At 43.1% G+C, this 25790-nt stretch overlaps 1 protein-coding gene across 1 annotated transcript in view; it reads right to left on the reverse strand.

The window, feature by feature from the left end:
* Positions 1–1886: 1886 nt before the first annotated feature.
* LOC138667030 (oocyte zinc finger protein XlCOF22-like) overlaps positions 1887–25790 on the reverse strand; it is a 66870-nt gene continuing 42966 nt past the window's right edge. Inside the window, exon 4 of the mRNA XM_069755278.1 lies at positions 1887–4175. Within this exon, the coding sequence (XP_069611379.1) occupies positions 3007–4175 (1169 nt within the window). The 3' untranslated portion in view covers positions 1887–3006. The remainder of the gene's footprint in view (positions 4176–25790) is intronic.

Below are 25790 nucleotides of genomic sequence, written 5' to 3' on the forward strand. Positions count from 1 at the left end.
AAAGTTATAGTCCTCAGAATAAAGCGATGCAAAAATAATTATTTTTTCCATAAAATAGTTTTTATCGTATAAAAGCGCCAAAACATAAAAAAAATAATATAAATGCGGTAACGCTGTAATCATAATGACCCGAAGAATAAAACTGCTTTATCAATTTTACCAAACGCGGAACGGTATAAACGCCTACCCCAAAAGAAATTCATGAATAGCTGGTTTTTGGTCATTCTGCCTCACAAAAATCGGAATAAAAAGCGATCAAAAAATGTGACGTGCCCAAAAATGTTACCAATAAAAACGTCAACTCGTCCCGCAAAAAACAAGCCCTCACATGACTCTGTGGACCAAAATATGGAAAATTTATAGCTCTCAAAATGTGGTAACGCAAAAAATATTTTTTGCAATAAAAAGGGTCTTTCAGTGTGTGACGGCTGCCAATCATAAAAATCCGCTAAAAAACCCGCTATAAAAGTAAATCAAACCCCCCTTCATCACCCCCTTAGTTAGGGAAAAATAAAAAAAAATGTATTTATTTCCATTTTCCCATTAGGGCTAGGGTTAGGGCTAGGGTTAGGGCTAGGGTTAGGATTAGGGTTAGGTCTAGGGTTAGGGCTAGGGTTGGGGCTAGGGTTAGGGCTAGGGTTAGGGCTAGGGTTAGGGCTACAGTTAGGGTTGGGGCTAAAGTTAGGGTTGGGGCTAAAGTTACGGTTAGGGTTTAGATTACATTTACGGTTGGGAATAGGGTTGGGATTGGGGTTAGGGGTGTGTCAGGGTTAGAGGTGTGGTTAGGGTTACTGTTGGGATTAGGGTTAGGGGTGTGTTTGGATTAGGGTTTCAGTTATAATTGGGGGGTTTCCACTGTTTAGGCACATCAGGGGCTCTCCAAACGCGACATGGCGTCCGATCTCAATTCCAGCCAATTCTGCGTTGAAAAAGTAAAACAGTGCTCCTTCCCTTCCGAGCTCTCCCGTGTGCCCAAACAGGGGTTTACCCCAACATATGGGGTATCAGCGTACTCAGGACAAATAGGACAACAACCTTTGGGGTCCAATTTCTCCTGTTACCCTTGGGAAAATACAAAACTGGGGGCTAAAAAATAATTTTTGTGGGAAAAAAAAAAGATTTTTTATTTTCACGGCTCTGCGTTGTAAACTGTAGTGAAACACTTGGGGGTTCAAAGTTCTTACAACACATCTAGATAAGTTCCTTGGGGGGTCTAGTTTCCAAAATGGGGTCACTTGTGGGGGGCTTCTACTGTTTAGGTACATTAGGGGCTCTGCAAACGCAATGTGACGCCTGCAGACCATTCCATCTAAGTCTGCATTCCAAATGGCGCTCCTTCCCTTCCGAGCCCTCCCATGCATCCAAACGGTGGTTCCCCCCACATATGGGGTATCAGCGCACTCAGGACAAAAATTGGACAACAACTTTTGGGGTCCAATTTCTCCTGCTACCCTCGGGAAAATACAAAACTGGGGGCTAAAAAAATAATTTTTGTGGGAAAAAATTTTTGTTTTATTTTTACGGCTCTGCATTATAAACTTCTGTGAAGCCCTTGGTGGGTCAAAGCGCTCAAAACACATCTAGATAAGTTCCTTAGGGGGTCTACTTTCCAAAATGGTGTCACTTGTGAGGGGTTTCAATGTTTAGGCACATCAGTGGCTCTCCAAACGCAACATGGCGTCCCATCTCAATTCCTGTCAATTTTGCATTGAAAAGTCAAACGGCGCTCCTTCCCTTCCGAGGTCTCCCATGCGCCCAATCAGTGGTTTATCCCCACATATGGGGTATCAGCGTACTCAGGACAAATTGTACAACAACTTTTGGGGTCCATTTTCTCCTGTTACCCTTGGTAAAATAAAACAAATTGGAGCTGAAGTAAATTTTTTGTGAAAAAAAGTTAAATGTTCATTTTTATTTAAACATTCCAAAAATTCCTGTGAAGCACCAGAAGGGTTAATAAACTTCTTGAATATGGTTTTGAGCACCTTGAGGGGTGCAGTTTTTAGAATGGTGTCACACTTGGGTATTTTCTATCATATAGACCCCTCAAAATGACTTCAAATGAGATGTGGTCGCTAAAAAAAAATGGTGTTGTAAAAATGAGAAATTGCTGGTCAACTTTTAACCCTTATAACTCCCTAACAAAAAAAAAATGTTGGTTCCAAAATTGTGCTGATGTAAAGTAGACATGTGGGAAATGTTACTTATTAAGCATTTTGTGTGACATATCTCTGTGATTTAATTGCATAAAAATTCAAAGTTGGAAAATTGCGAAATTTTCAAAATTTTCGCCAAATTTCCGTTTTTTTCACAAATAAACGCAGGTAATATCAAAGAAATTTTACCACTATCATGAAGTACAATATGTCCCGAGAAAACAATGTCAGAATCACTGGGATCCGTTGAAGCGTTCCAGAGTTATAACCTCATAAAGGGACAGTGGTCAGAATTGTAAAAATTGGCCCGGTCATTAACGTGCAAACCACCCTTGGGGCTTAAGGGGTTAAATGCCGCTGTCAGAGTTTGACAGCGGCATTTAACTAGTTAATAGCCGTGGGTGGATCACAATTCCACCTCTGGTTATTGTGGGCATATGTCAGCTGTTCAAAACAGCTAACATGTCCCGGGAAAGATGTGGGCTCACCGTCAGAGCCCACATCAAAGGGAGGGATACCGACATCGGCGTACTATTATGACCGGTGTCGGTAAGGGGTTAAAATTGAACCTGCCGCACCTGGGCAGTAGCAGCTATTGGTGTCTATACAGGCGGAGCCATCTTGCTGGAGAAAAAAAAAAAATTTCCTCCTCTGAGATGGCGCCGCCAACTCCTGAGCAGTAGCAGCTCTCGGCTGTCTCAGATAGCTGCTACTGCGCAAGATTTCTTTTCTGTGAAAAACATTTCTCACACATTGAACATAAAAATTGCTTCTCCCCTGTGTGAGTTCTCTGATGTTTAGCAAAATCATATTTCTGAGAACCACATTTCCCTCATTCTGGGCATGAAAATTATTTCTCCCCTTTGTGAATTTTTCGATGTCTCACAAGATGCGATTTGTTTGCATAACATTTCCCACATTCTGAACAGAAAAATGGCTTCTCCCCTGTATGACTTCTCTGGTGTGCAACAAGTTGTGATCTTTGATTAAAACTTTTTCCACATTCTGGACACGAAAATAACTTCTCCCCTGTGTGAATTCTTTGATGTGTAATAAGATGTATTTTCTGAGTAAAACATTTAACACATTCTGAACAGGAAAATGGCTTCTCCCCTGTATGACTTCTCTGGTGTGCAATAAATTGTGATATTTGATTAAAACATTTCCCACATTCTGAACATGAAAATGGTTTTTCCCCTGTGTGAATTCTCTGATGTGTAACAAGACATGTTTTCTGATTAAAACGTTTCCCACATTCTGAACATGAAAATGGTTTTTCCCCTGTGTGAATTCTCTGATGTCTAACAAGAGGTTCTTTGTCTGTAAAACATTTACCACATTCTGAACATGAAAATGGCTTCACCCCTGTGTGAATTCTCTGATGTGCAACAAGATTTGCTTTCTTATTAAAACATTTCTCACATTCGGAACATGAATACGGCTTTTTTCCTGTGTGAATTCTGTGATGTTCAACAAGATATGATTTCTGACTAAAACATTTACCACATTCTGAACATGAAAATGGCTTCACCCCTGTGTGAATTCTCTGATGTCTAACAAGATTTGTTTTCTTGTTAAAACATTTACCACATGCTGAACAAGAGAATGGTTTCTCCCCTTTGTGGATTCTCTGATGTCTAACAAATGCTGATCTGTTTCTAAAACATTTCCCACATTCTGAACATGAAAATGTCTCCTCCCCTGTGTGAATTCTCTGATGTATATCAAGATTTCTTTTGTCTTTGAAAAGTTTACCACATTCTGAACATGTCTTCTTTCTTGCGTGATATCTTTGATGTTTACCATGCCTTTGGTTATTTTTATTTTGTTTAAAAGTCTGTGACAAATCAGTAGAAAGAACCTGTTGAAAGGGATCAGATGATTCATCTATGCTGTGAAAGGCTGTAGGAATATCTTGGATAATGACATACTCTTCAAATGTATGTGGTGTGATGCTGTGGTCATCTGCTTTAACATCTGAAAATATCATATGTTCCTTTGAGCTCCTGGTACGGTCATCTGTCAAAAATAAAACAATTGATATTTTTCAATAACAGTGCCTTTTGGGCTTACTAATTCTCATATACATTTTGTAACATTTATTTATTAAAGTGTCTATACAATTTGTAGTAAAATTAGATTTTGGCTTTAACAAAAGACCTCGAACAACCCCAATTCCAAAAAAACATTGGGACGCTGTGTAAGAAAACAAGAATGCAATGATTTGGAAACCTCTTAACTCTCTCACGACATATCGTATGACACATATTTATGTCATTTGTCTTATTCCCTCTGGAACGGAGACCGCACCTTTCATCGCACAGGACAGCTGATTTAAACAGCTGTCATGTGTCTTTAAAATCTGGCTGTCAATCTCAGCCAGCGAGATTTAACATGTGTCAGCAGGGCGCTCGTCATTACACGCTCCCATTAGCATGCCAGTGGCATGATCGCAGGGCGCTGATGAATTGTCATGATAGCCCAGCAAAGGGTCAGCAGAAGGGTCAGCTGTGCTATCATTACGATATTCCTGTATCATAGTCCTAGGAGATGATTTTATAATCATAACAATAATGATAATCATAGGAGATAATGATTTCTGCTATACACAGAAATGCTGAAGCCCTGCTATGTATAGCACAGGTGATCGGATGATCCCATCATCATGTCTCCTAATGGGAATATTAACCCCTTTACCCCGTTGGTGGTTTGCTTGTTAATGACCTGGCCAATTTTTACAATTCTGACCACTGTGACCGGCGTCACACTCAGCGTAGGGAAATACGGTCCGTATTTTACATGCGTAATACGCAGAAATTATCCCAAAACAGTAATCCGTATGTCATCCGTAGGCAGGGTGTGGCTGCGTATTTTACGCATGTCATCCTCCGTATGTAATCCGTATGGCATCCGTACAGCGAGATTTCTCACTGGCTTGCAAAATGGACATAGAATGGATCAATGGGCTCAAATATTCGTGAAAACATATATACAGTTATATATCAGTGAGATACATATATATACACATATATTTATATTTCATATAGTGCTAGATAGCAGAAAAGCCGGTAATTCAATTGCCGGCTTTTGCTATCTCCTTCCCAAACCCGACATGATATGAGACGTGGTTTACATACAGTAAGCCTTTTCATATCCCTTTTTTTTTGCATATTCCTCACTACTAATGTTAGTAGTGTGTGTGTGTGCAAAATTTGGGAGCTCTAGCTTTTAAAATAAAGGATTAAATCGCGGAAAAAACTGGTGTGGGCTCCAGCTCAATTTTCTCAGCCAGAGTGGGCTTGGGCTCCCTCCGGTGGTTGTAAGTGGCACTTTTGTGAGTTCTGCTTTTGGGCTCCCTCTTGTGGTTTCTAGTGGTATGGCTGCTCCTTGGAGTTAGCTGTCATCAGCTGCCTCCACTTATCGTCTCTTCTGCTCGGCTATTTAGGCCTGGCTCTTTCTTCAGCCAGTGCCACTTGTAAATGTTTCCTGGTTGGATTCACATCTCTTTGGAGTTCCCTGTTATCCTGACCAGTTCAGCAAAGCTAAGTTTTTGCTTGCTCTTTTCTGTCCATAGATTGTGGACTTATCCATTCTGTGCTTTCTATGTTTGTCCAGCTTATCAGTGTGAATTAATTCTGTCTTGCTGGAAGCTCTGGGAGGCAGATTTGCCCTCCACACCTTTAGTCAGGTGTGGAGATTTTTTTGTAAACTCTGCGTGGATTTTTGTAGTGTTTTATACTGACCGCACAGTATTCCATCCTGTCCTATCTATTTAGCTAGACTGGCCTCCTGTGCTCATCCTGGTTTCATTCTGTGTATGTCTTTTCCCTCTCCACTCACAGTCATTATTTGTGGGGGGCTAATCTATCCTTTGGGGATTTTCTCTGAGGCAAGATAGCTTTCCTGCTTCTTTCTTTAGGGGTAGTTAGCTCTTAGGCTGTGACGAGATGCCTAGGGAGAGTTAGAAGCATTCCACGGCTACTTCTAGTGTTGTGTTGAGCTTAGGGACTGCGGTCAGTACAGTTACCACTTCCTTTAGAGCTCGTTCCATGTTGCTCCTAGACCACCGTATCATAACAGAAAGCCAGTGACTGAGGGCAGACATTAAAGGGAACCTGTCACCTGAATTTGGCGGGACAGGTTTGCGGTCATATGGGCGGGGTTTTCGGGTGTTTGATTCACTCTTTCCTTACCCGCTGGCTGCATGCTGGCCGCAATATTCGGTTGAAGTTCATGCTGTGTCCTCCGAAGTACACGCCTGCGCAAGGCAAGATGCTGAACACAGCTCTCATCATTCTCCCCTGCTCTGCCGCTGATAAGCGTGAGCAGGGGAGAATGATGAGAGTTACATTTAAGTGATAAAAGAGGCAGCAGGCAGTAGCTGATTATTCATCAGCCACCAATTGCGCTATAAATACATGAAAAAAACGGCATGGGTTCCCCTGTATTTTCTATAAACAGCCAGGCAAAACTCATAGCTTGGGACTGCAATCCTCAGCTGACATCTTCAGCAAGGCTGGTTGTCAAGAATTAAGGGGTTCATATGCCTTTTTTTTTTTAAATTATTTCAATAATTAATTTCAAAAAGCAGAGTGGGGTCCCCCCCATTTTTGACAACCAGCTTTGCTAAAGCTCTCACAGCTGGGGGCTGTTATTCTCAAGCTTTTAAGGAGCCATGGATATTGACCCTCCCCTCCAGCCTAAAAATAGCAGCCTGCAGCTGCCCAGAAAAGGCACATCTATTATATGCAGCAATTCTGGCGCTTTGCCCAGCTTTTCCCACTTGCCCTGTAGAAGTGGCAAGCGGGGTTTATATTTGTGGGGTTGATGTCACCTTTGTATTGTCAGGTGACATCAAGCCCACGGCTTAGTAATGGAGAAGAGTCTATAAGACCTATCCATTACTAATCCTATAGTTACATGGTAAATAAAGATACAGCCAGAATAAAGTGTTTTATTATAAATTAAACAAAACACAGTTTTACTTTTTCATTTAAAAATAAACATAGTTATACTCACAAAATGCCTATTCCACCGAAGCCCTCATTCTCCTGTAATAAAACGAAAATAAAAAAAACAACAATATACCATACCTGTCCGTTGTTGTGCACCAAGACTCGTGCCGATCGCCGGCAGGCAATGGCGCCCTTCCATGTGGTACTGATGTGGGACACGGTTGCCACATGTGTGCCACACGTACCGCATTTTTCTGACTAGAAGACGCATTTTTGTTCCCCCAAATGTTTGGGGAAAGTGGGGGGTGCGTCTTATAATCCAAATCTGTGTGCTGTGCTGTAGAGGAGGGGGAGCAGCTCTGGAGTGGTGTCAGGGGGCTGGAGTGGATAGGCTGCAGAGACAGCAGGAGGTCCTGTGCTCCTGCTCATTAGCCTCATGTAATATTCACTGCACCTGCTGTCCATCACCTCGGTGCTGAAGCTGCCTGAGTTGATTCACAGAGGAGCAGCGAATATTACATGTGCCTGCATCTCCCCCCTCCCATCATGGATATTGCCCCGTCACTCTTATATGCCCCCTCTGTGCTGCTGGCAGGCACATGATAAAATAACAAACCCTTAACTCACCTTCTGATGATGGCTCCGTGCTCACAGCTCCTTTGTTGTGCTTCCTGTGTCTGTGCTGACATCTGATCATGTGATCGGCACAGCATAGTGATGACATCACTGTGTCCCCAGGTCACATGATCCGATGCCTGGGAAACAGGAAGCACAACCGAGGAGCTGGGAGCACGGAGCCATCATCTGAAGGTGAGTGGAGTGTTTGTTATTTTATCATGTGTCTTCCAGCAGCACAGGGGGCATGTGTCTTCCAGCAGGACGGGGGGGGGGGGGGGCATGTGTCTTCCAGCAGCACAGGGGGGGGGCATGTGTCTTCCAGCAGCACAGGGGGAGCATGTGTCTTCCAGCAGCACAGGGGGGCATGTGTCTTCCAGCAGCACAGGGGGAGGATGTGTTTGCCAGCAGCACAGGGGGGGGGGCATGTGTCTGCCAGCAGCACAGGGGGCATATAGTGACCGGGGGGCCTGTACCTGCCAGCAGCACTGGGGACATATTGTGACTGGGGGGCATTTCCCTGCCAGCAGCACAAGGGGACATATTGTGACCAGGGGGGCATGTGCCTGCCAGCACAGGAGAGCATATAGTGTCCCGGGGGGCATGTGCCTGCCAGCAGCACAGGGGGGCATGTGCCAGCACAAGGATGGGGGTTATATAAATACCAGGATGAGGGACATATGATTTGTAAGACGGACACTGGTATTATAAGACAGACCCCCATTTAACATAAAAAAATAATTTTTCTCTTTTTCTTCACCAAATTTGTGGGTGCGTCTTATGGTCCGAAAAATATGGCATATCAAACATGGACATGACATCTCCCATCCCGGAAATATCAAAATGTGTGAAAGAGGCCATATAGCGTGTTTTTATGTTTGGCTGCGGTCACACCTTAAAAGACGCTTTTTATTGCAAACAATAGTTTTTGCATCACCACGTTTTGAGAGATATAATTTTTCCATATTTTGGCCCACAGAGTCATGTAAGTATTGCTTTTTGTGGGACGAGTTGATGTTTTTATTGGTACAATTTTCGGGCACATGAAAATTTTTGATCGCTTCCTATTCCAATTTTTGAGAGGCAGAATGAACAATAACCAGCAATTCATGAATTTATTTTTTGGGGTGGAGGGGGGTTATGCCGTTCCGTGTGTGGCAAGATTGATAAGGCAGTTTTATTCTTCGGGTCGGTATGATTACAATGATTCCGCATTTATATTTTTTTATGTTTTGGCGTTTTTATACAATAAAAACTATTTAGTAGAAAAAAAATAAAATTGTTGCATCACTTTACGCTGAGAGCTATAACGTTCCTATTTTTCCACTGATGAAGCTGTATGGGGGCTTGTTTTTTGCGGGACAAGATGACATTTTCAGCAGTACCATGCTTCTTTATATCCGTCTTTTAGATTGCATGTTATTCCACTTTTTGGTTGGTGGTATTATGATAAAGCATTGGCTTTTTTTGCCTTGTTTGTTTACTTTTTTTATGGTGTTCACTAAAGGGGTTAACTAGTGGGAAGGTTTTATAAGTTAGGTCGTTGCGGATGCGGCGATACCAAACGTGTACTTTTATTGTTTATATTTTTTTTTATTCAAATATTTAGAGATAAAATATATATTGATTTTTTTATTATTATTTTTGATTTTAAAAAAAATATTTTTACACTCATTACTTTATCATTTTTTACTTTGTCCCGCTATGGAACAAACATTTTTTGCAGGCTGATTTCTTCTATAGCATGCAGATGAACCTACAAGAGAAAAAATATAAACGAAAACCCTGATGTAACTAAGTAAAAAAGCAAAAGTGCATTTAAATAACACAAAGTTTTTCGTAATACTGTTTTTTGATCAAAAAATATCACAAAAGCCATCCCACCTCGTCACGGTAACTCTGATCGGGACAGTCCTACACTGTCTAATATTAAAACCTTACATTGTGTCAATGTTGACCTCAGTGTGAATAAGGGCAGACAAAAGGACTGGGCCCAACCCGTGAAACACTAGACTGGGGAAGCCTTACATAGTCTCTAGCTCAGAAACAGGGAGGCCACACCCCGGCTTGCACAAAATGCAACAATACAGAGAAAAAAAAAGAGAAAAAACAAACACAAAATTGAGAAATTGAGCTTAAAGTGAGTTGGTACACATGCAGAGGTTAAACGCATGTTCACATGTTTTTTTTTTTCTCTGTATTGTTGCATTCTGTGCAAGCCGGGGTGTGGCCTCCCTGTTTCTGAGCTAGAGACTATATAAGGCCGGCGTCACACTCGGCGTAAGACAATACGGTCCGTATATTACGGCCGTAATACGCAGAAAAGTCCCCAAAAAATAGTGGTCCGTAGCTCCTCCGTAGGCAGGGTGTGTCAGCGTATTTTGCGCATGGCATCCTCCGTATGTAATCCGTATGGCATCCGTACTGCGTGTTTTTCTCGCAGGCTTGCAAAACCAACATACGGATATACAAGGGATCCATGTGTAAAAAAAAAACCATAAAAACATATATACTGCATATATATATATATATATATATATATATATATATATATATATATATATAACGAAAAAACGGAGCAGCACCAAGAATATAGAAAAAAGTGGACTTTATTGCCTGGATGGCGTGGCGACGTTTCGGATACCAGATCCTTTTTCAAGCCTTGAAAAAGGATCTGGTATCCGAAACGTCGCCACGCCATCCAGGCAATAAAGTCCACTTTTTTCTATATTCTTGGTGCTGCTCCGTTTTTTCGTCATATTGCTGGAAGTCACTGGACTACTGACTGGGGAAGCTTTGCACTTTATCAGGTACTTTGTAGATGCTGTTCCAATTTTTAAATATATATATATATATATATATATATATATATATATATATATATATATATATATATATATATATATATATATATATATATATAGTGGACACATATGTATATATATTAATATTTCATACAGCGCAAGATAGCTTTAAAGCCAGTAATTTAATTGCCGGCTATTGCTATCTCCTTCCTAAACCCGACATGATATGAGACATGGTTTACATACAGTAAACCATCTCATATCCCCATTTTTTTGCATATTCCACACTACTAATTTTAGTAGTGTGTATATGCAAAATTTGGCCGTTCTAGCTATATATATATATAGTGCCAGCAGAGGGCGCCTCACCGCAAATGAAGGTAAATATAGGTCATTGACCTACTTTACCTTCATTCTCCGGGGTTTTACAGCCACGAGCACCGCTGCATTAGCAGAGCTCCTGGCTGTAAAATATTTTAACCCCTTCAGATGGATTTACATCGTGGGACGTTACAGATCTTCGGAAGGTATGTATATTGTTGGTTTATTATTTTTTCTTTGTTACAGAGCGAGGGTCTTCAGATGGATTGAGCGTAGAATAAAATATTACAACAACCTTTGTGTTTATTTCATTAAAATACTTTTTAATAATGTGTTTGTTTGTTTTTTAACCCTTTACTACTATTGGATTAATAATAGATAGGTGTCATAATTGACGCTTTTCCATTATTAATTTGGCTTAATGTCACCTTACAATAGCAAGGTGGCATTAACCCTTAATTACCCCATATCCCACCGCTACACGGGAATGGGAAGAGAGTGGCCAAGTGCCAGAATAGGCGCATCTTCCAGATGTGCCTTTACTGGGGTGGCTGGGGGCAGATGGTTTTAGCCAGGGGGGGCCAATAACCATGGACCCTCTCCAGGCTATTAATATCTGCCCTCAGTCACTGGCTTTACTACTCTGGCGTAGAAAATTGCGCGGGACCCCGCGCCAATTTTTTCCGCCATTTAACCCTTTAATAGCTAGAACGGCCAAATTTTGCATATACACACTACTAACATTAGTAGTGTGGAATATGCAAAAAAAATGGGAATATGACATGGTTTACTGTATGTAAACTATGTCTCATATCATGTCGGGTTTAGGAAGAAGATAGCAAAAGCCGGCAATTGAATTACCGGTTTTAAAGCTATCTAGCGCTGTATGAAATAATAATATATATACATATGTGTACACATTTATTCTACCTATTCTATTGTAAGCTGTCAGTGTGATTTTACTGTACACCGCAATGAATTCCCGGCCTCTCTCTCTAACACCGCTGCGTATTTCTCGCAAGTCACACTGCTGGTCCGTGTGTAATCCGTATTTTTCTGGCTTCCATAGACTTTCATTGGCGATTTTTTTGCGCAATACGGTGACGCAGCATGCTGCAATTTTCTACGGCCGTAGAAAGCCGTACAATACAGATCAGTAAAATACGGCAGATAGGAGCAGGGGCATAGAGAATAATTGGGCCGTGTGTAATGCGTGTTTTACGGACGTATTTTATGCGCTCATACGTCTGTAAAACTCGCTAGTGTGACGCCGGCCTAAGGCTTCCCCAGTCTAGTGTTTCACTGGTTGGGCCCAGTCCTTTTGTCTGCCCATATTCACATTGATGTCAACATTGACACAATGTAAGGTTTTAATATTAGGCAGTGTAGGACTGTCCCGATCAGAGTTACCGTGACGAGGTGGGATGGCTTTTGTGCTATTTTTTGATCAAAAAACAGTATTACTAAAAACTATGTTATTTAAATGCACTTTTGCTTTTTTACTTAGTTACATCAGGGTTTTCGTTTATATTTTTTTCTCTTGCAGGTTCCAATGTGAACATGCGTTTAACCTCTGCATGTGTACCACCTCAATTTAAGCTCAATTTTGTGGGGGGTTTTTTAGCATGCAGATGAAGCAGCATCTGCATGCCATAGAAGCTGTCAGCTCTGCACTGACAGAGAGCTTTACTGATCATGCACTGTGCATGATCAACTATAAGAACACAAACGGCTCAGTGGGCACCATCTAATACTATAATATGTAAGACAACTGGGTTCACTACCAAGCATGTATTGTATATACCAAATTTTCAGAAGAAAAGCACATGCCCAAAAAAGGTTGGAACTCCACAAATAGAAATTGTTGCAAAAAAATATATTAAAGTTTATTTCCACAAAGTAATACTACACACAATTAAAATTACTCCAAAGAGTAAATAGCTCCATTGGTACAAAATCCATCATTATATGTGAAATACATCTAATTTATACAAACATATTTTCTGGCAAAGAAACCAGATTTTTGATAAGACAAATACACAGATGGTAATGCATGTGGCTATATCTGGAGTGAGATCTCCAAAGATGTTCATATTGATACCAGCGACATTTATGAGTCAATCATACCCATATAAAGTGCAGGGTTTGTCAGCCCAAAGACACAAATAGGGGAGAGCTATATACTTATCCCCAATCCGTCCTCTACAGTCACTCTGCGGTCGCCCCCTGGTCCCTTAAAGCAGCGGTGCAGCCAGTGTTTGATGGAGTGTGGAAGCCTCCCATAGAGGTGGAGCCGCATATTCATTATTGTAATGAGTGGTAACGGTGACTGCTCAGTACAGGAAGAAGCTGCCGGTGCCGGTGAAGCAGGGACTGCACCGTGCCAGGAGCAGGTGAGTATAATGGGGAGGGGGAGCGCTGCGCGATATTCACCTGCTCCTCGTTCCGCGCGCCGCGCCGTCTTCAAGGTCTTCTGCAGTGACGCTCAGGTCAGAGGGCGCGATGACGTAGTTAGTGAGCGCCGTCTGCCTGAGCATCAGTGCATAAGATGCTAAAGATGGAGCGGCGGCTGGGACGAGGTGCAGGTGAATATTGAAAGTGCCGGGGGCCTGAGCGACGGAGAGGTGAGTATGTGATTTATTTTTTTATCGCAGCAACAGCAAATGGGGCAAGTGTCTGTATAAGGCATCTTATGGGGCCATAACATTTGTGCAGCACTATATGGGGCAAGTATCTGTAGGGAGCATCTTATGGGGCCATAACGCTTGTGCAGGACTATATGGCGCAAGTGTCTGTAAGAAGCATCTTTTGGGGCCATAACATTTGTGCAGCACTATATGGGGCAAGTGTCTGTATGGAGCATCTTATGGGGCCATAACGCTTGTGCAGCACTATATGGCGCAAGTGTCTGTAAGAAGCATTTTATGGGGCCATAACGTTTGTGCAGCACTATAACGGGGCAAGTGTCTGTATGGAGCATCTTATGGGGCCATAATCAACGTTTCTGCAGCACTATATGGGCAAGTGTCTGTATGGAGCATCTTATGGGGCCATAACGTTTGTGGAGCATTATATGGGGCAAGTGTCTGTATGAAGTATCTTATGGGGCCATAATCAACGTTCCTGCAGCATTATATGGCGCAAATATCTTTATGGAGCATCTTATGGGGCCATAATCAACGTTTCTGCAGCACTATATTGGGCAAATGTGTCTATGGAGCATCTTATGGGGCCATTATTAACCTTTATGCAGGATTATATGGGGCTCCTGATTCAATATGGATATTCAATAACGCTTAACCTACTGATGTCTCAATTAATTTTACTTTTATTGGTATCTATTTTAACATTATGGGGATTCAGGAATGTACCTTGGCTTGGTCATACAGTTTCAATAGAGTTAAGGTTCAAATGGGGGAGGTTTTGGGGGGGGCAAACTAGAGCACACATAATACCACCATATAGAGCACACATACCGCTATACAGAGCACACATAATACTGCCATATACTTCACACGTAATACCGCCATATAGATCTCACATAATACCACCAGTGTTCACATAATACCGCCATATAGATCACATAATACCGCCATATACTTCTCAGATAACGACGCCATATAGATCTCACATAATACCACCAGTGTTCACATAATACCGCCATATAGATCACATAATACCGCCATATACTTCTCAGATAACGACGCCATATAGATCTCACATAATACCGCCATATAGATCACACATAACGGGATAGAGGAGTGCATAGAAGAGGATTAGATACACGGCTCAGCAGTCAGTATCACACAGGACAGTATTAGATACACAGCTCAGTCAGTATCATACAGGATAGGATTAGATACATGGCTCAGCCGTCAGTATCACAAAGGATAGCATTAGATACACAGCTCAGCAGTCAATATCACACAGGGGAGGATTAGATACACATCTCAGCACAGTAACACACAGAATAGGATTAGATACATGGCTCAGCACACAGTATCCCACAGGAGAGGATTAGATACACATCTCAGCACAGTATCACACAGGGTAGGATTAGATACATGGCTCAGCAGACAGCATCACATAGGAGAGGATTAGATGCAGGGCTCAGCAGACTGTATCACACAGGAGAAGAGTAGATACACAGCTCAGCAAAGTATCACACAGAAGAGGATTAGATACACAGCTCAGCAAAGTATCACAGGAGAGGATTAGATATACAGCTCAGCAAAGTATCACACAGGAGAGGATTAGATACACAGTCAGCACAGTAAAGGTACCGTCACATTTAGCGACGCTCCGGCGATATAGACAACGATCCGACCTAAACTAGATCGCTGGAGCGTCGCTGTTTAGGTCGCTGTAGAGATGTCAAACACAGCAGCTCCAGAACGATGCAGGAGCGATCCAGTGACGTAAGGGTTACTCACTTATCGTTCTCACAGGTCGTCACAGGTCATTAGCTCCATGTAAATCATTGCAGGCATCGTTGCTTTTGCTGTCAAACAACAACGATACACGCTGATCTGACGACCAAATAAAGTTCTGGACTTTCAGCAACGACCAGCGATATCACAGCAGGATCTAGATCGCTGGTGCGTGTCAAACACAACGAGATCGCTATCCAGGACGCTGCAACGTCACGGATCGTTGTCGTTCTCGTTGTAAAGTTGCTGAGTGTGAAGGTACCTTAACACACAGGATAGGATTAGATGCATGGTTCAGCATACAGTATCACCAGGAGAGGATTAGATACACAGCTCAGTTAGTATCACACAGGATAGGATTAGATGCATGGCTAAGCAGACAGTATCACACAGGAGAGGATTAGATACACAGCACAGTAATGTGATAGGAGGAGATAACTGCTCAGAGTCAGCATCACAAAGGAGAGGATTAGATTACCTCTCCCCCTCCCCACTGATACTTACTTCACGGCTCCCTGCTGAGTCCTTTCTCCCTCCCATCCTTGGTCTCCTCCTCCTCCTCCTATAACTGCAGGGCTCCTGTGATTATACTGGGAAGCTGGAGCTCACAGATGCACTGTGAGCTCCAGGAAGATGGCGCTGATCTCCTGCCTCTGCCATAGCAGGGAGCAGCTTATAATGCTAGGTATGGGGTCGGGCGCCGACCGCAGATCTCTATGCCCAGGGCTGCCGTATTTGCAGAGTGTAAGTGTCGTGCAACTACACTAAAGGTACCGTCACACATAACGATATCGTTAACGATATCGTTGCTTTTTGTGACGTAGCAACGATATCGTTAACGAAATCGTTATGTGTGACAGCGAACAACGATCAGGCCCCTGCTGGGAGATCGTTGGTCGCTGGGGATAGTCCAGCACTTTATTTTGTCGCTGGATCTCCCGCTGACATCGCTGAATCGGCGTGTGTGACGCCGATCCAGCGATGTCTTCACTGGTAACCAGGGTAAACATCGGGTTACTAAGCGCAGGGCCGCGCTTAGTAACCCGATGTTTACCCTGGTTACCATTGTAAATGTAAAAAAACAAACACTACATACTTACATTCCCGGTGTCTGGTCATGTCCCTCGCCGTCAGCTTCCCGCACTGACTGGTGAGCGCCGGCCAGCCGTAAAGCACAGCACAGCGGTGACGTCACCGCTGTACTTTACGGCCGGCGCTCAGTCAGTGCGGGAAGCTGAAGGCGAGGGACATGACCAGACACCGTGAATGTAAGTATGTAGTGTTTGTTTTTTTTACATTTACAACGGTAACCAGGATAAACATCTGGTTACTAAGCGCGGCCCTGCGCTTAGTAACCCGATGTTTACCCTGGTTACCGGGACTTCGGGATCGTTGGTCGCTGGAGAGCTGTCTGTGTGACAGCTCTGGAAACAGGAACAAGTCTGTCTGATCATGTTCACACACCACCAAGAAACCTGAAGACACAAAAGAGAATAGTAAAACCAAAAACACTCAGTTTGAAAAAATGTTGCAGTAATCCGCAAGTGCTAGTAAAAGATGTAAAAAACAGGGTATTTGGTTGATACGTTTTTTGCAAAAAATGTATACTAAGCTGCTCTACCAATCTTCACGGTATACCCTTATCAGAGCAGTCCTAACTAATGTATGCAATCCCTATCTGATGTATTTAAAAACCTGATCATCTGTATATAACCTGTGTGAACAGGGTTCAGAGAGGAAAAATCCATGTGTGCATACAGGGTAGAACAGCTTTTGTGCAGATAGCCCAAGAGGAGTGGTGGAACTCCTCATCTGTATATAACCTGTTCACACAGGTTATATACAGATGATCAGGTTTTTAAATACATCAGATAGGGATTGCATACATTAGTTAGGACTGCTCTGATAAGGGTATACCGTGAAGATTGGTAGAGCAGCTTAGTATACATTTTTTGCAAAAAACGTATCAACCAAATACCCTGTTTTTTACATCTTTTACTAGCACTTGCGGATTACTGCAACATTTTTTCAAACTGAGTGTTTTTGGTTTTACTATTCTCTTTTGTGTCTTCAGGTTTCTTGGTGGTGTGTGAACATGATCATACAGACTTGTTCACTGTGCAAGTAGCCCATGTGTTCCTGTTTCCATAATTGTTCTCTTGTGTCTACAAGACTGGGGAGTTCCACCACTCCTCTTGGGCTATCTGCACAAAAGCTGTTCTACCCTGTATGCACACATGGATTTTTCCTCTCTGAACCCTGTTCACACAGGTTATATACAGATGATCAGGTTTTTAAATACATCAGATAGGGATTGCATACTATTAGTTAGGACTGCTCTGATAAGGGTATACCGTGAAGATTGGTAGAGCAGCTTAGTATACATTTTTTGCAAAAAACGTATCAACCAAATACCCTGTTTTTTACATCTTTTACTAGCACTTGCGGATTACTGCAACATTTTTTCAAACTGAGTGTTTTTGGTTTTACTATTCTCTTTTGTGTCTTCAGGTTTCTTGGTGGTGTGTGAACATGATCATACAGACTTGTTCACTGTGCAAGTAGCCCATGTGTTCCTGTTTCCATAATTGTTCTCTTGTGTCTACAAGACTGGGGAGTTCCACCACTCCTCTTGGGCTATCTGCACAAAAGCTGTTCTACCCTGTATGCACACATGGATTTTTCCTCTCTGAACCCTGTTCACACAGGTTATATACAGATGATCAGGTTTTTAAATACATCAGATAGGGATTGCATACATTAGTTAGGACTGCTCTGATAAGGGTATACCGTGAAGATTGGTAGAGCAGCTTAGTATACATTTTTTGCAAAAAACGTATCAACCAAATACCCTGTTTTTTACATCTTTTACTAGCACTTGCGGATTACTGCAACATTTTTTCAAACTGAGTGTTTTTGGTTTTACTATTCTCTTTTGTGTCTTCTTTTTGTGTGACAGCTCTCCAGCGACCAAACAGCGACGCTGCAGCGATCGACATAGTTGTCGGTATCGCTGCAGCGTCGCTTAGTGTGACGGTACCTTTACACTCCTGCAAAGCAAAATGGCGGCGCCCAGTGGCTGAAAAAAAAAATTAATAATAAAAAAAATGTTAAAGTTAAAAAATGTAAATTTGTATTAAAAATAATTGTTTACATAAACAATCATTTTTAATACAAAAAATAAAATGCGGCACCTTCCCTTTAAGCTAAACTATACATGTCTGGTATCTGCGCACTCATACTGACTTGGGGAATCATATTGCCAAGTTAATTTTACCATAGAGTGAACATTGCTAATAAAAAGCCCCAGAAATTGTGGAATTGCACTTTTTTTTTCAATTTCACTGCATTTGGATTTTTTTTCCAGTACATCATGTGGTAAAATCAATGGTGTCATTAAAAAAGTACAACACATCCCTCAAAAAATAAGCTCTCATATGGTTATATTGACGGAACTATAAAAAAATGTATGGCTTTTGAAAAAATGGGGGAAAAAAACTAAAACAAAAATAAACAAAATGGCCTGGCGTAGAGGGGTTAACTTAATATTTTCTTCACAACAGAACATGAAACATCATTTCTCCATTTTATTGAAAAATAAAATTGATGGCAGCAATACATCTCAAAAAAGTTGTGACAAAGTTAACATAAGGCAGGAAAAGTAAGTGCTACTAATGAAATAATGATTGAGGGTCAGTATTCAACGAAGTCACGTGATTTTATTCACTGCTCAAAAAAATAAAGGGAACACTTAAACAATAGACTATAAGGCTATATTCACACTTTGCGGATTTTGCTGCGGATCCGCAGCGGATTTGACCGCTGCGGATCCGCAGCAGTTTCCCATGAGTTTACATTTCAATGTAAACCTATGGGAAACAAAAAACGCTGTGCACATGCTGCAGAAAAATCCGCGCGGAAACGCTGCGGATTACATTCCGCAGCATGTCACTTCTTTTCTGCGGATTTTCAGCTGCTCCAATAGAAAACTGCAGTTGAAAATCCGCAGAAGAAAACGCAGTAAAAACCGCGATAAATCCGCAGTAAAAACCGCGATGGGTTTTCACTGCGGATTTTGCAATTCCGCTGCGGAAAAATCCGCAGTGGAATCTGCAAAGTGTGCACATAGCCTTACTCCAAGTAAATCAAACTTCTGTGAAATCAAACTGTCCACTTAGGAAGCAACACTGTTTGACAATCAATTTCACATGCTGTTGTGCAAATGGAATAGACAACAGATGGAAATTATTGGCAATTATCAAGACACACTCAAAGGAGTGGTTCTGCAGGTGGGGACCACAGACCATATCTCAGTACCAATGCTTTCTGGCTGATGTTTTGGTCACTTTTGAATGTTGGTTGTTCTTTCACACTCGTGGTAGCATGAGACGGACTCTACAACCCACACAAGTGGCTCAGGTAGTGCAGCTCATCCAGGATGGCACATCAATGCGAGATGCGGCAAGGTTTGCTGTGTCTGTGAGAGTAGTGTCAGGAGGCTGGAGACGCTACCAAGAGACATGGAGGGGGCCGTAGGAGGGCAACAACCCAGCAGCAGGACCGCTACCTCAACCTTTGTGCAAGGAGGAACAGGAGGAGAACTGCCAGAGCCCTGCAAAACAACTTCCAGCAGGCCACAAATGTGCATGTGTGGCACCCCAGGAGGTTGGGTACCACAGTAGTGCTGCCTTCCTCTCGGGGAGGGTAGTGCTATGCCTGGAGACAAGAGAGATCCCTTTGGCAGGTAATCTCACACACAACACCCTCTGAATCCAGGCCAGGAGGGGGAGGTCAAAACCCGGTTTTAGGACAGCTTTCTTGAATAAAGATCCTCGTCTGAAGGAGGAGTAGAGTCAGTCAAGTGGTGTAGTTGGAGAGTGGACAGAGACAGCAGAGGAGCACAGTGAGAAGGAAGAAGGTTCAGAGGGGAACTGCTACCTGGCACCGCCAGAGCGCAGAGGCCGGGCACTATGAGCCCGAGGCCGTGGGAGACAATAAGTCGCACGTCATAACAGGAGGGCATAGGACTATACGTAAATTACCCGTATTAAGCCTGTGGTACAGCAGCATTCTGGAGCCTGGAGTCACCGTGCAGAGACCCCAGAAGGAAAGGCTCAAGCTGCCTACCATACAGGTACTGTCCCAGGAAAGGAAAGAGGACCTTGTTAGGATCCTTCAGGCAGCAAGGGATTAATAGCACAAAATGGAAGGCTCCCAGCCTGACCTGCCAAGGGGACTTCTTGCTTCCGGGCTGCCTGGACTCCTTCTGTACCTGTTGTCGGTGCCCTGGACTGTGGCCTGCTACCAACAGTAAACCAGGTAAAGACTGCAACCCTGAGTCCTCTGTTATTTACCGGCAACACATAATCCCTGCCATATACCTTGGGAGCCCTGGGGACCCCGCTTCACCTGTGGTAGGCGCCACATCCAGCCGCCATACCATCACCCCAGTGGACCCCTTTAAGCGGCGTCAGTCCCTACTGACCAAGAACCACAGGTGGCGTAATGAGAATAGACTTTCACAATACCCCTTAAAAGACCGTTCCCCTTTGAGTCCCAGGGCCACGGACCGGGTTGCAGTCACCGTGACATCCCCTTTAAGAGTGACCGGACCCAGTACCGAGAACCCCATTGCCCTGGTGGGCGACTCACATGTTTCTGCACAAATGGTTAGAAACCGACTCCATGAGGATGGTCTGAGTGCCCGACGTCCACAGATGGAGGTTGTGCTCACAGCCCAACACCATGCAGGACGACTGGAATTTGCCACAGAACACCAGGATTGGAAAATTCGCCACTGGCACCCTGTGCTCTTCACAGATGAAAGCAGGTTCACACTAAGCACATGTGACAGAGTCTGGAGACGCCGTGGAGAGTGATCTTCCGCCTGCAACATCTTTCAGCATGACCGGTTTGGCAGTGGGTCAGTAATGATGTAGGGTGGCATTTCTTTGGAGGGCCGCACATCCCCGCATATGCTCACCAGACGTAGCCTGACTGCCATTAGGTACCGAGATGAGATCCTCAGACCCCATGTGAGACCTTATGCTGGTGCGATTGGCCCTGGGTTTCTCCTAATGCAGGACAATGCCAGACCTCATGTGGCTGGAGTTTGTCAGCAGTTCCTGCAAGATGAAGGCATTGAAGGTATGGACTGGACCGCCCGTTCCCCAGACCTGGATCCGATTGAACACATCTGGGACATCATGTCTCGCACCATCCACCAACGTCACGCTGCACCACATACTGTCCAGAAGTTGGCGAACGCTATAGTCCAGGTCTGGGAGGAGATCCCTCTGGAGACCACCCTCTGCCTCATCAGGAGCATGCCCAGGAGTTGTAGGGATGTCAAACAGGCACGTGGAGGCCAAACAGGCACGTGGAGGCCACACACACTACTGAGCATCATTTCCTTGTCTTGAGGCATTTCCACTGAAGTTGGATCAGCCTGTAATTTGATTTCCACTTTGATATTCAGTATCAATCCAAATCCAGACCTTCATGGGTTATTAATTTTGATTTACATTGATAATTTTTATGTTTTATTGTTCTCAACACATTCCACTCTGTAATGAATAAAGATTTGCAACTGAAATAGTTCATTCAGTGATATCTAGGATGTGGTATTTTAGTGTTTCCTTTATTTTTTTGAGAAGTGTATAAAGAGATCATACTTATGGGGCAGACTCCCTCCGAAGCAAAGATGGTCAGAGGTTCAACATCAACAATTTGTGATCAGCTGTGTCTACAAATTGTGGAATAATTTCAGAAAAATGTTCCTTGGTGTAGAATTGCAAAGACTTTGAATATTCCCCCATCTATAGTACATAATATAATCAAAAGATTTAGGAGTCCTAGTGAATTCCATTCACAGAGGGAACAAGGCCGACTGTCAATATTGGGATTCTCATTATCAATGGGCCCTATGATGGCACTGCATTAATCCCTTAGTGACTTAAGGTACCGTCACACTGAACAACATTACAACGATAACTATAGCGATCCGTGAGGTTGCAGCGTCCTGGATAGCGATATTGTTGTGTTTGACATGCAGCAGCGATCAGGATCCTGCTGTTACATCGCTGGTCGGAGCTGAAAGTCCAGAACTTTATTTAGTCGCTGGATCACCCGCTGACTTCGCTGAATCGGCGTGTGAGATGCCGATCCAGCGATGTGTTCACTGGTAACCAGGGTAAATATCGGGTTACTAAGCGCAGGGCCGCGCTTAGTAACCCGATGTTTACCCTGGTTACCATTGTAAATGTAAAAAAAAAAAAAAACTACATACTTACATTCCAGTGTGTGTCACGTCCCTCGCCGTCAGCTTCCCGCATTGACTGTGAGCGCCGGCCGTAAAGCACAGCGGTGACGTCACCGCTGTGCTCTGCTTTACGGCCGGCGCTCACAGTCAGTGCGGGAAGCTGACGGCGAGGGACGTGACAGACACTGGAATGTAAGAATGTAAGTATGTAGTGGTTTTTTTTTTACATTTAAAATGGTAACCAGGGTAAATATCGGGTTACTAAGCGCGGCCCTGCGCTTAGTAACCCGATGTTTACCCTGGTTACCCGGGGACTTCGGCATCGTTGGTCGCTGGAGAGCTGTCTGTGTGACAGCTCTCCAGCGACCACACAAGGACTTTCCAACGACCACGGCCAGGTCGTTTCGCTGGTCGTGATCGTTGGAAAGTTGCAGAGTGTGACGGTACCTTTAGCCAATTTTGATCTTAATTACCAGGCCAAAGTTTTTAAACCTGACGAGTGTCATTTTATGAGGTAATATTTGTAACACTTCAACAGACCCCAGTAATTGTGAGGTTGTTTTTTGTGACGTATTTTATTTCATGATGGTAGTAAACTGTTTCATAAGATTTGCATTTGTGAAAATATCAGCAATTTGATGAAAATTTTGAACATTTTTGCAATTTTCAAACTTTTAATTCTTATGCCCATAAACAAGCGAGTTATATAATACAAAATCTACTATATAAAGCTGAATGTGTGTATGTGTGTATGTCCGGGATTGGCATCTGCACCGTCGCAGCTACAGCCACAAAATTTTGCACAGTCACACGTCTGGACCCCGAGAGCGTCATAGGCTATATTGTGAGGCGAAATTTTAACCCCGCGCGTTCCAATTCACCAAACAATTTTGCCCCTATCTACATAATGGGGAAAAAAGTGAAAGGAAAAGTGTTGGAGGCGTCACAGCTACAGCCACAAAATTTTGCACAGTCACACGTCTGGACCCTGAGAGCGTCATACGCTACGTTGTGAGGTGAAATTTTAACCCCGCGCTTTCCAATTCACCAAACAATTTTGCCCCTATCTACATAATGGGGAAAAAAGTGAAAGGAAAAGTGTTGGAGGCGTCACAGCTACAGCCACAAAATTTTGCACAGTCACACGTCTGGACCCTGAGAGCGTCATACGCTACGTTGTGAGGTGAAATTTTAACCCCGCGCTTTCCAATTCACCAAACAATTTTGCCCCTATCTACATAATGGGGAAAAGTGAAAGGAAAAGTGTTGGAGGCAAATTGACAGCTGCCAGATGTGAACAAGGGGGACTTAAAGAATGAGAGCGATGGCGCCAAAGAGTATATACCGTACAGTTGCTAAGGTGGGGCCCCGACATGAGATACTCACCACACACGAGGATATGAACACACACACAAAATGCGCCACACACTACCACGTGCTTGAACACATATACCACCCTTAGCACACATTTCACCACACATGCACCAACCTCGCCACATAAAAGTCGAAACACAAAAGTCGCCGCTCAAAACTCGCCACGCGCAAAACTCGCCACATGCAAAAACTAGGCTCACGCAAAACTCGCCACAAGTGCAAAACTCACCTCATGGAAAACTCACCACACGCAAAACTTGCACACGCGGAAAAATTGCCACATGCACAAAATTTGCAACACATGCAAATGTTGCCTCACACAAAACTTGCACATACTCAAAAGGCACCACACATAAAACTCGCCATGCGCAAAACTCACCATGCGCAAAACTTGCTGCACACAACTTGCTACACTAACCTGTCACATGCAACTCGACACACAAATAATTGCTACACGCATGTTGCCACACAAAACTCATCTCACAAAAGTCGCTACACACAACTCAAAACACACAATTTGACAAACGAAACTCGCCCTAAAACACACACAAGTCTGGTATTATCCTTCAAAAATAAAAATCTGATTAATAAGCAGACAAACTACAAGAGCAACAAATGTACCATATAGGAAATACGGCAGCTGTCAGTCACATGACCTGTCTATTATGTGTATGTGTGAGCTAATATATACTGCCAGGGGGAGGGCTTCCTGTTGGCTGGGGATTTATCAGGCTGCCAATTTATCTTACAAATACTGAGGTAAAAATACTGAGCAAATAATGTGTGAACGAGGTCTAATACAGGAGATCACACAGGTATATACTATATACAGGGGAGATGACACACAGATATATACTATATACAGGAGAGATGACACACAGGTATATACTACATAGAGGAGGAGATGACATACAGGTACATACTATATACAGGAGGAGATGACATACAGGTATATACTATATACAGGAGGAGATGACACACGTATATACTATATACAGGGGAGATGACACACAGGTATATACTATATGCAGGAGGAGATGACATACAGGTATATACTATATATAGAAGGAGATGACATACAGGTATATACTATACATAGGAGGAGATGACATACAGGTATATACTATATATAGGAGGAGATGACATACAGGTATAAACTATATACAGGGGAGATGACACAGCAGGTATATACTATATACAGGGGAGATGACATACAGGTATATACTATATACAGGAGATGACATACAGGTGTATACTATATATAAGGGAGATGACAAACATGTATATACTGAGGTGAAAATGAGAGGTGTGAGGTGAAAATGAAAAGGTGTGAGTGCAAAATGAGAGGAGTGAGGGAAAATAGTGGAGTGATCGGAAAATGACAGATGTGAGGTCGAAATGACAAGTGTTACGGGGGAATGAGAGGACTGAGGGAGAAAATGAGAGGTGTGAGGGAGAAAATGAGAGATATGAGGGGGAAAATTAAAGATGTGATTGGGAAAATGAGAGGCGTGATGGGAAAATAAGAGAAGCGACGTGCTATAACTAACCACAGATATTTACTATGCCCAGGCAACGCCGGGCTCTTCAGCTAGTCTAATATATAAAGCTGAATGTGTGTATGTGTGTGTGTGTGTGTGTGTGTGTGTGTGTGTGTGTGTGTGTGTGTGTGTGTATGTCCGGGATTGGCATCTGCACCGTCGCAGCTACAGCCACAAAATTTTGCACAGTCACACGTCTGGACCCCGAGAGCGTCATAGGCTATGTTGTGAGACAAAATTTTAACCCTGCGTGTTCCAATTCACCAAACAATTTTGCCCCTATCTACATAATGGGGAAAAAAGTGAAAGGAAAAGTGTTGGAGGCGTCGCAGC

Source organism: Ranitomeya imitator, chromosome 2 (assembly GCF_032444005.1).
Source record: "Ranitomeya imitator isolate aRanImi1 chromosome 2, aRanImi1.pri, whole genome shotgun sequence".
NCBI classification, from domain to species: Eukaryota; Metazoa; Chordata; class Amphibia; order Anura; family Dendrobatidae; genus Ranitomeya; species Ranitomeya imitator.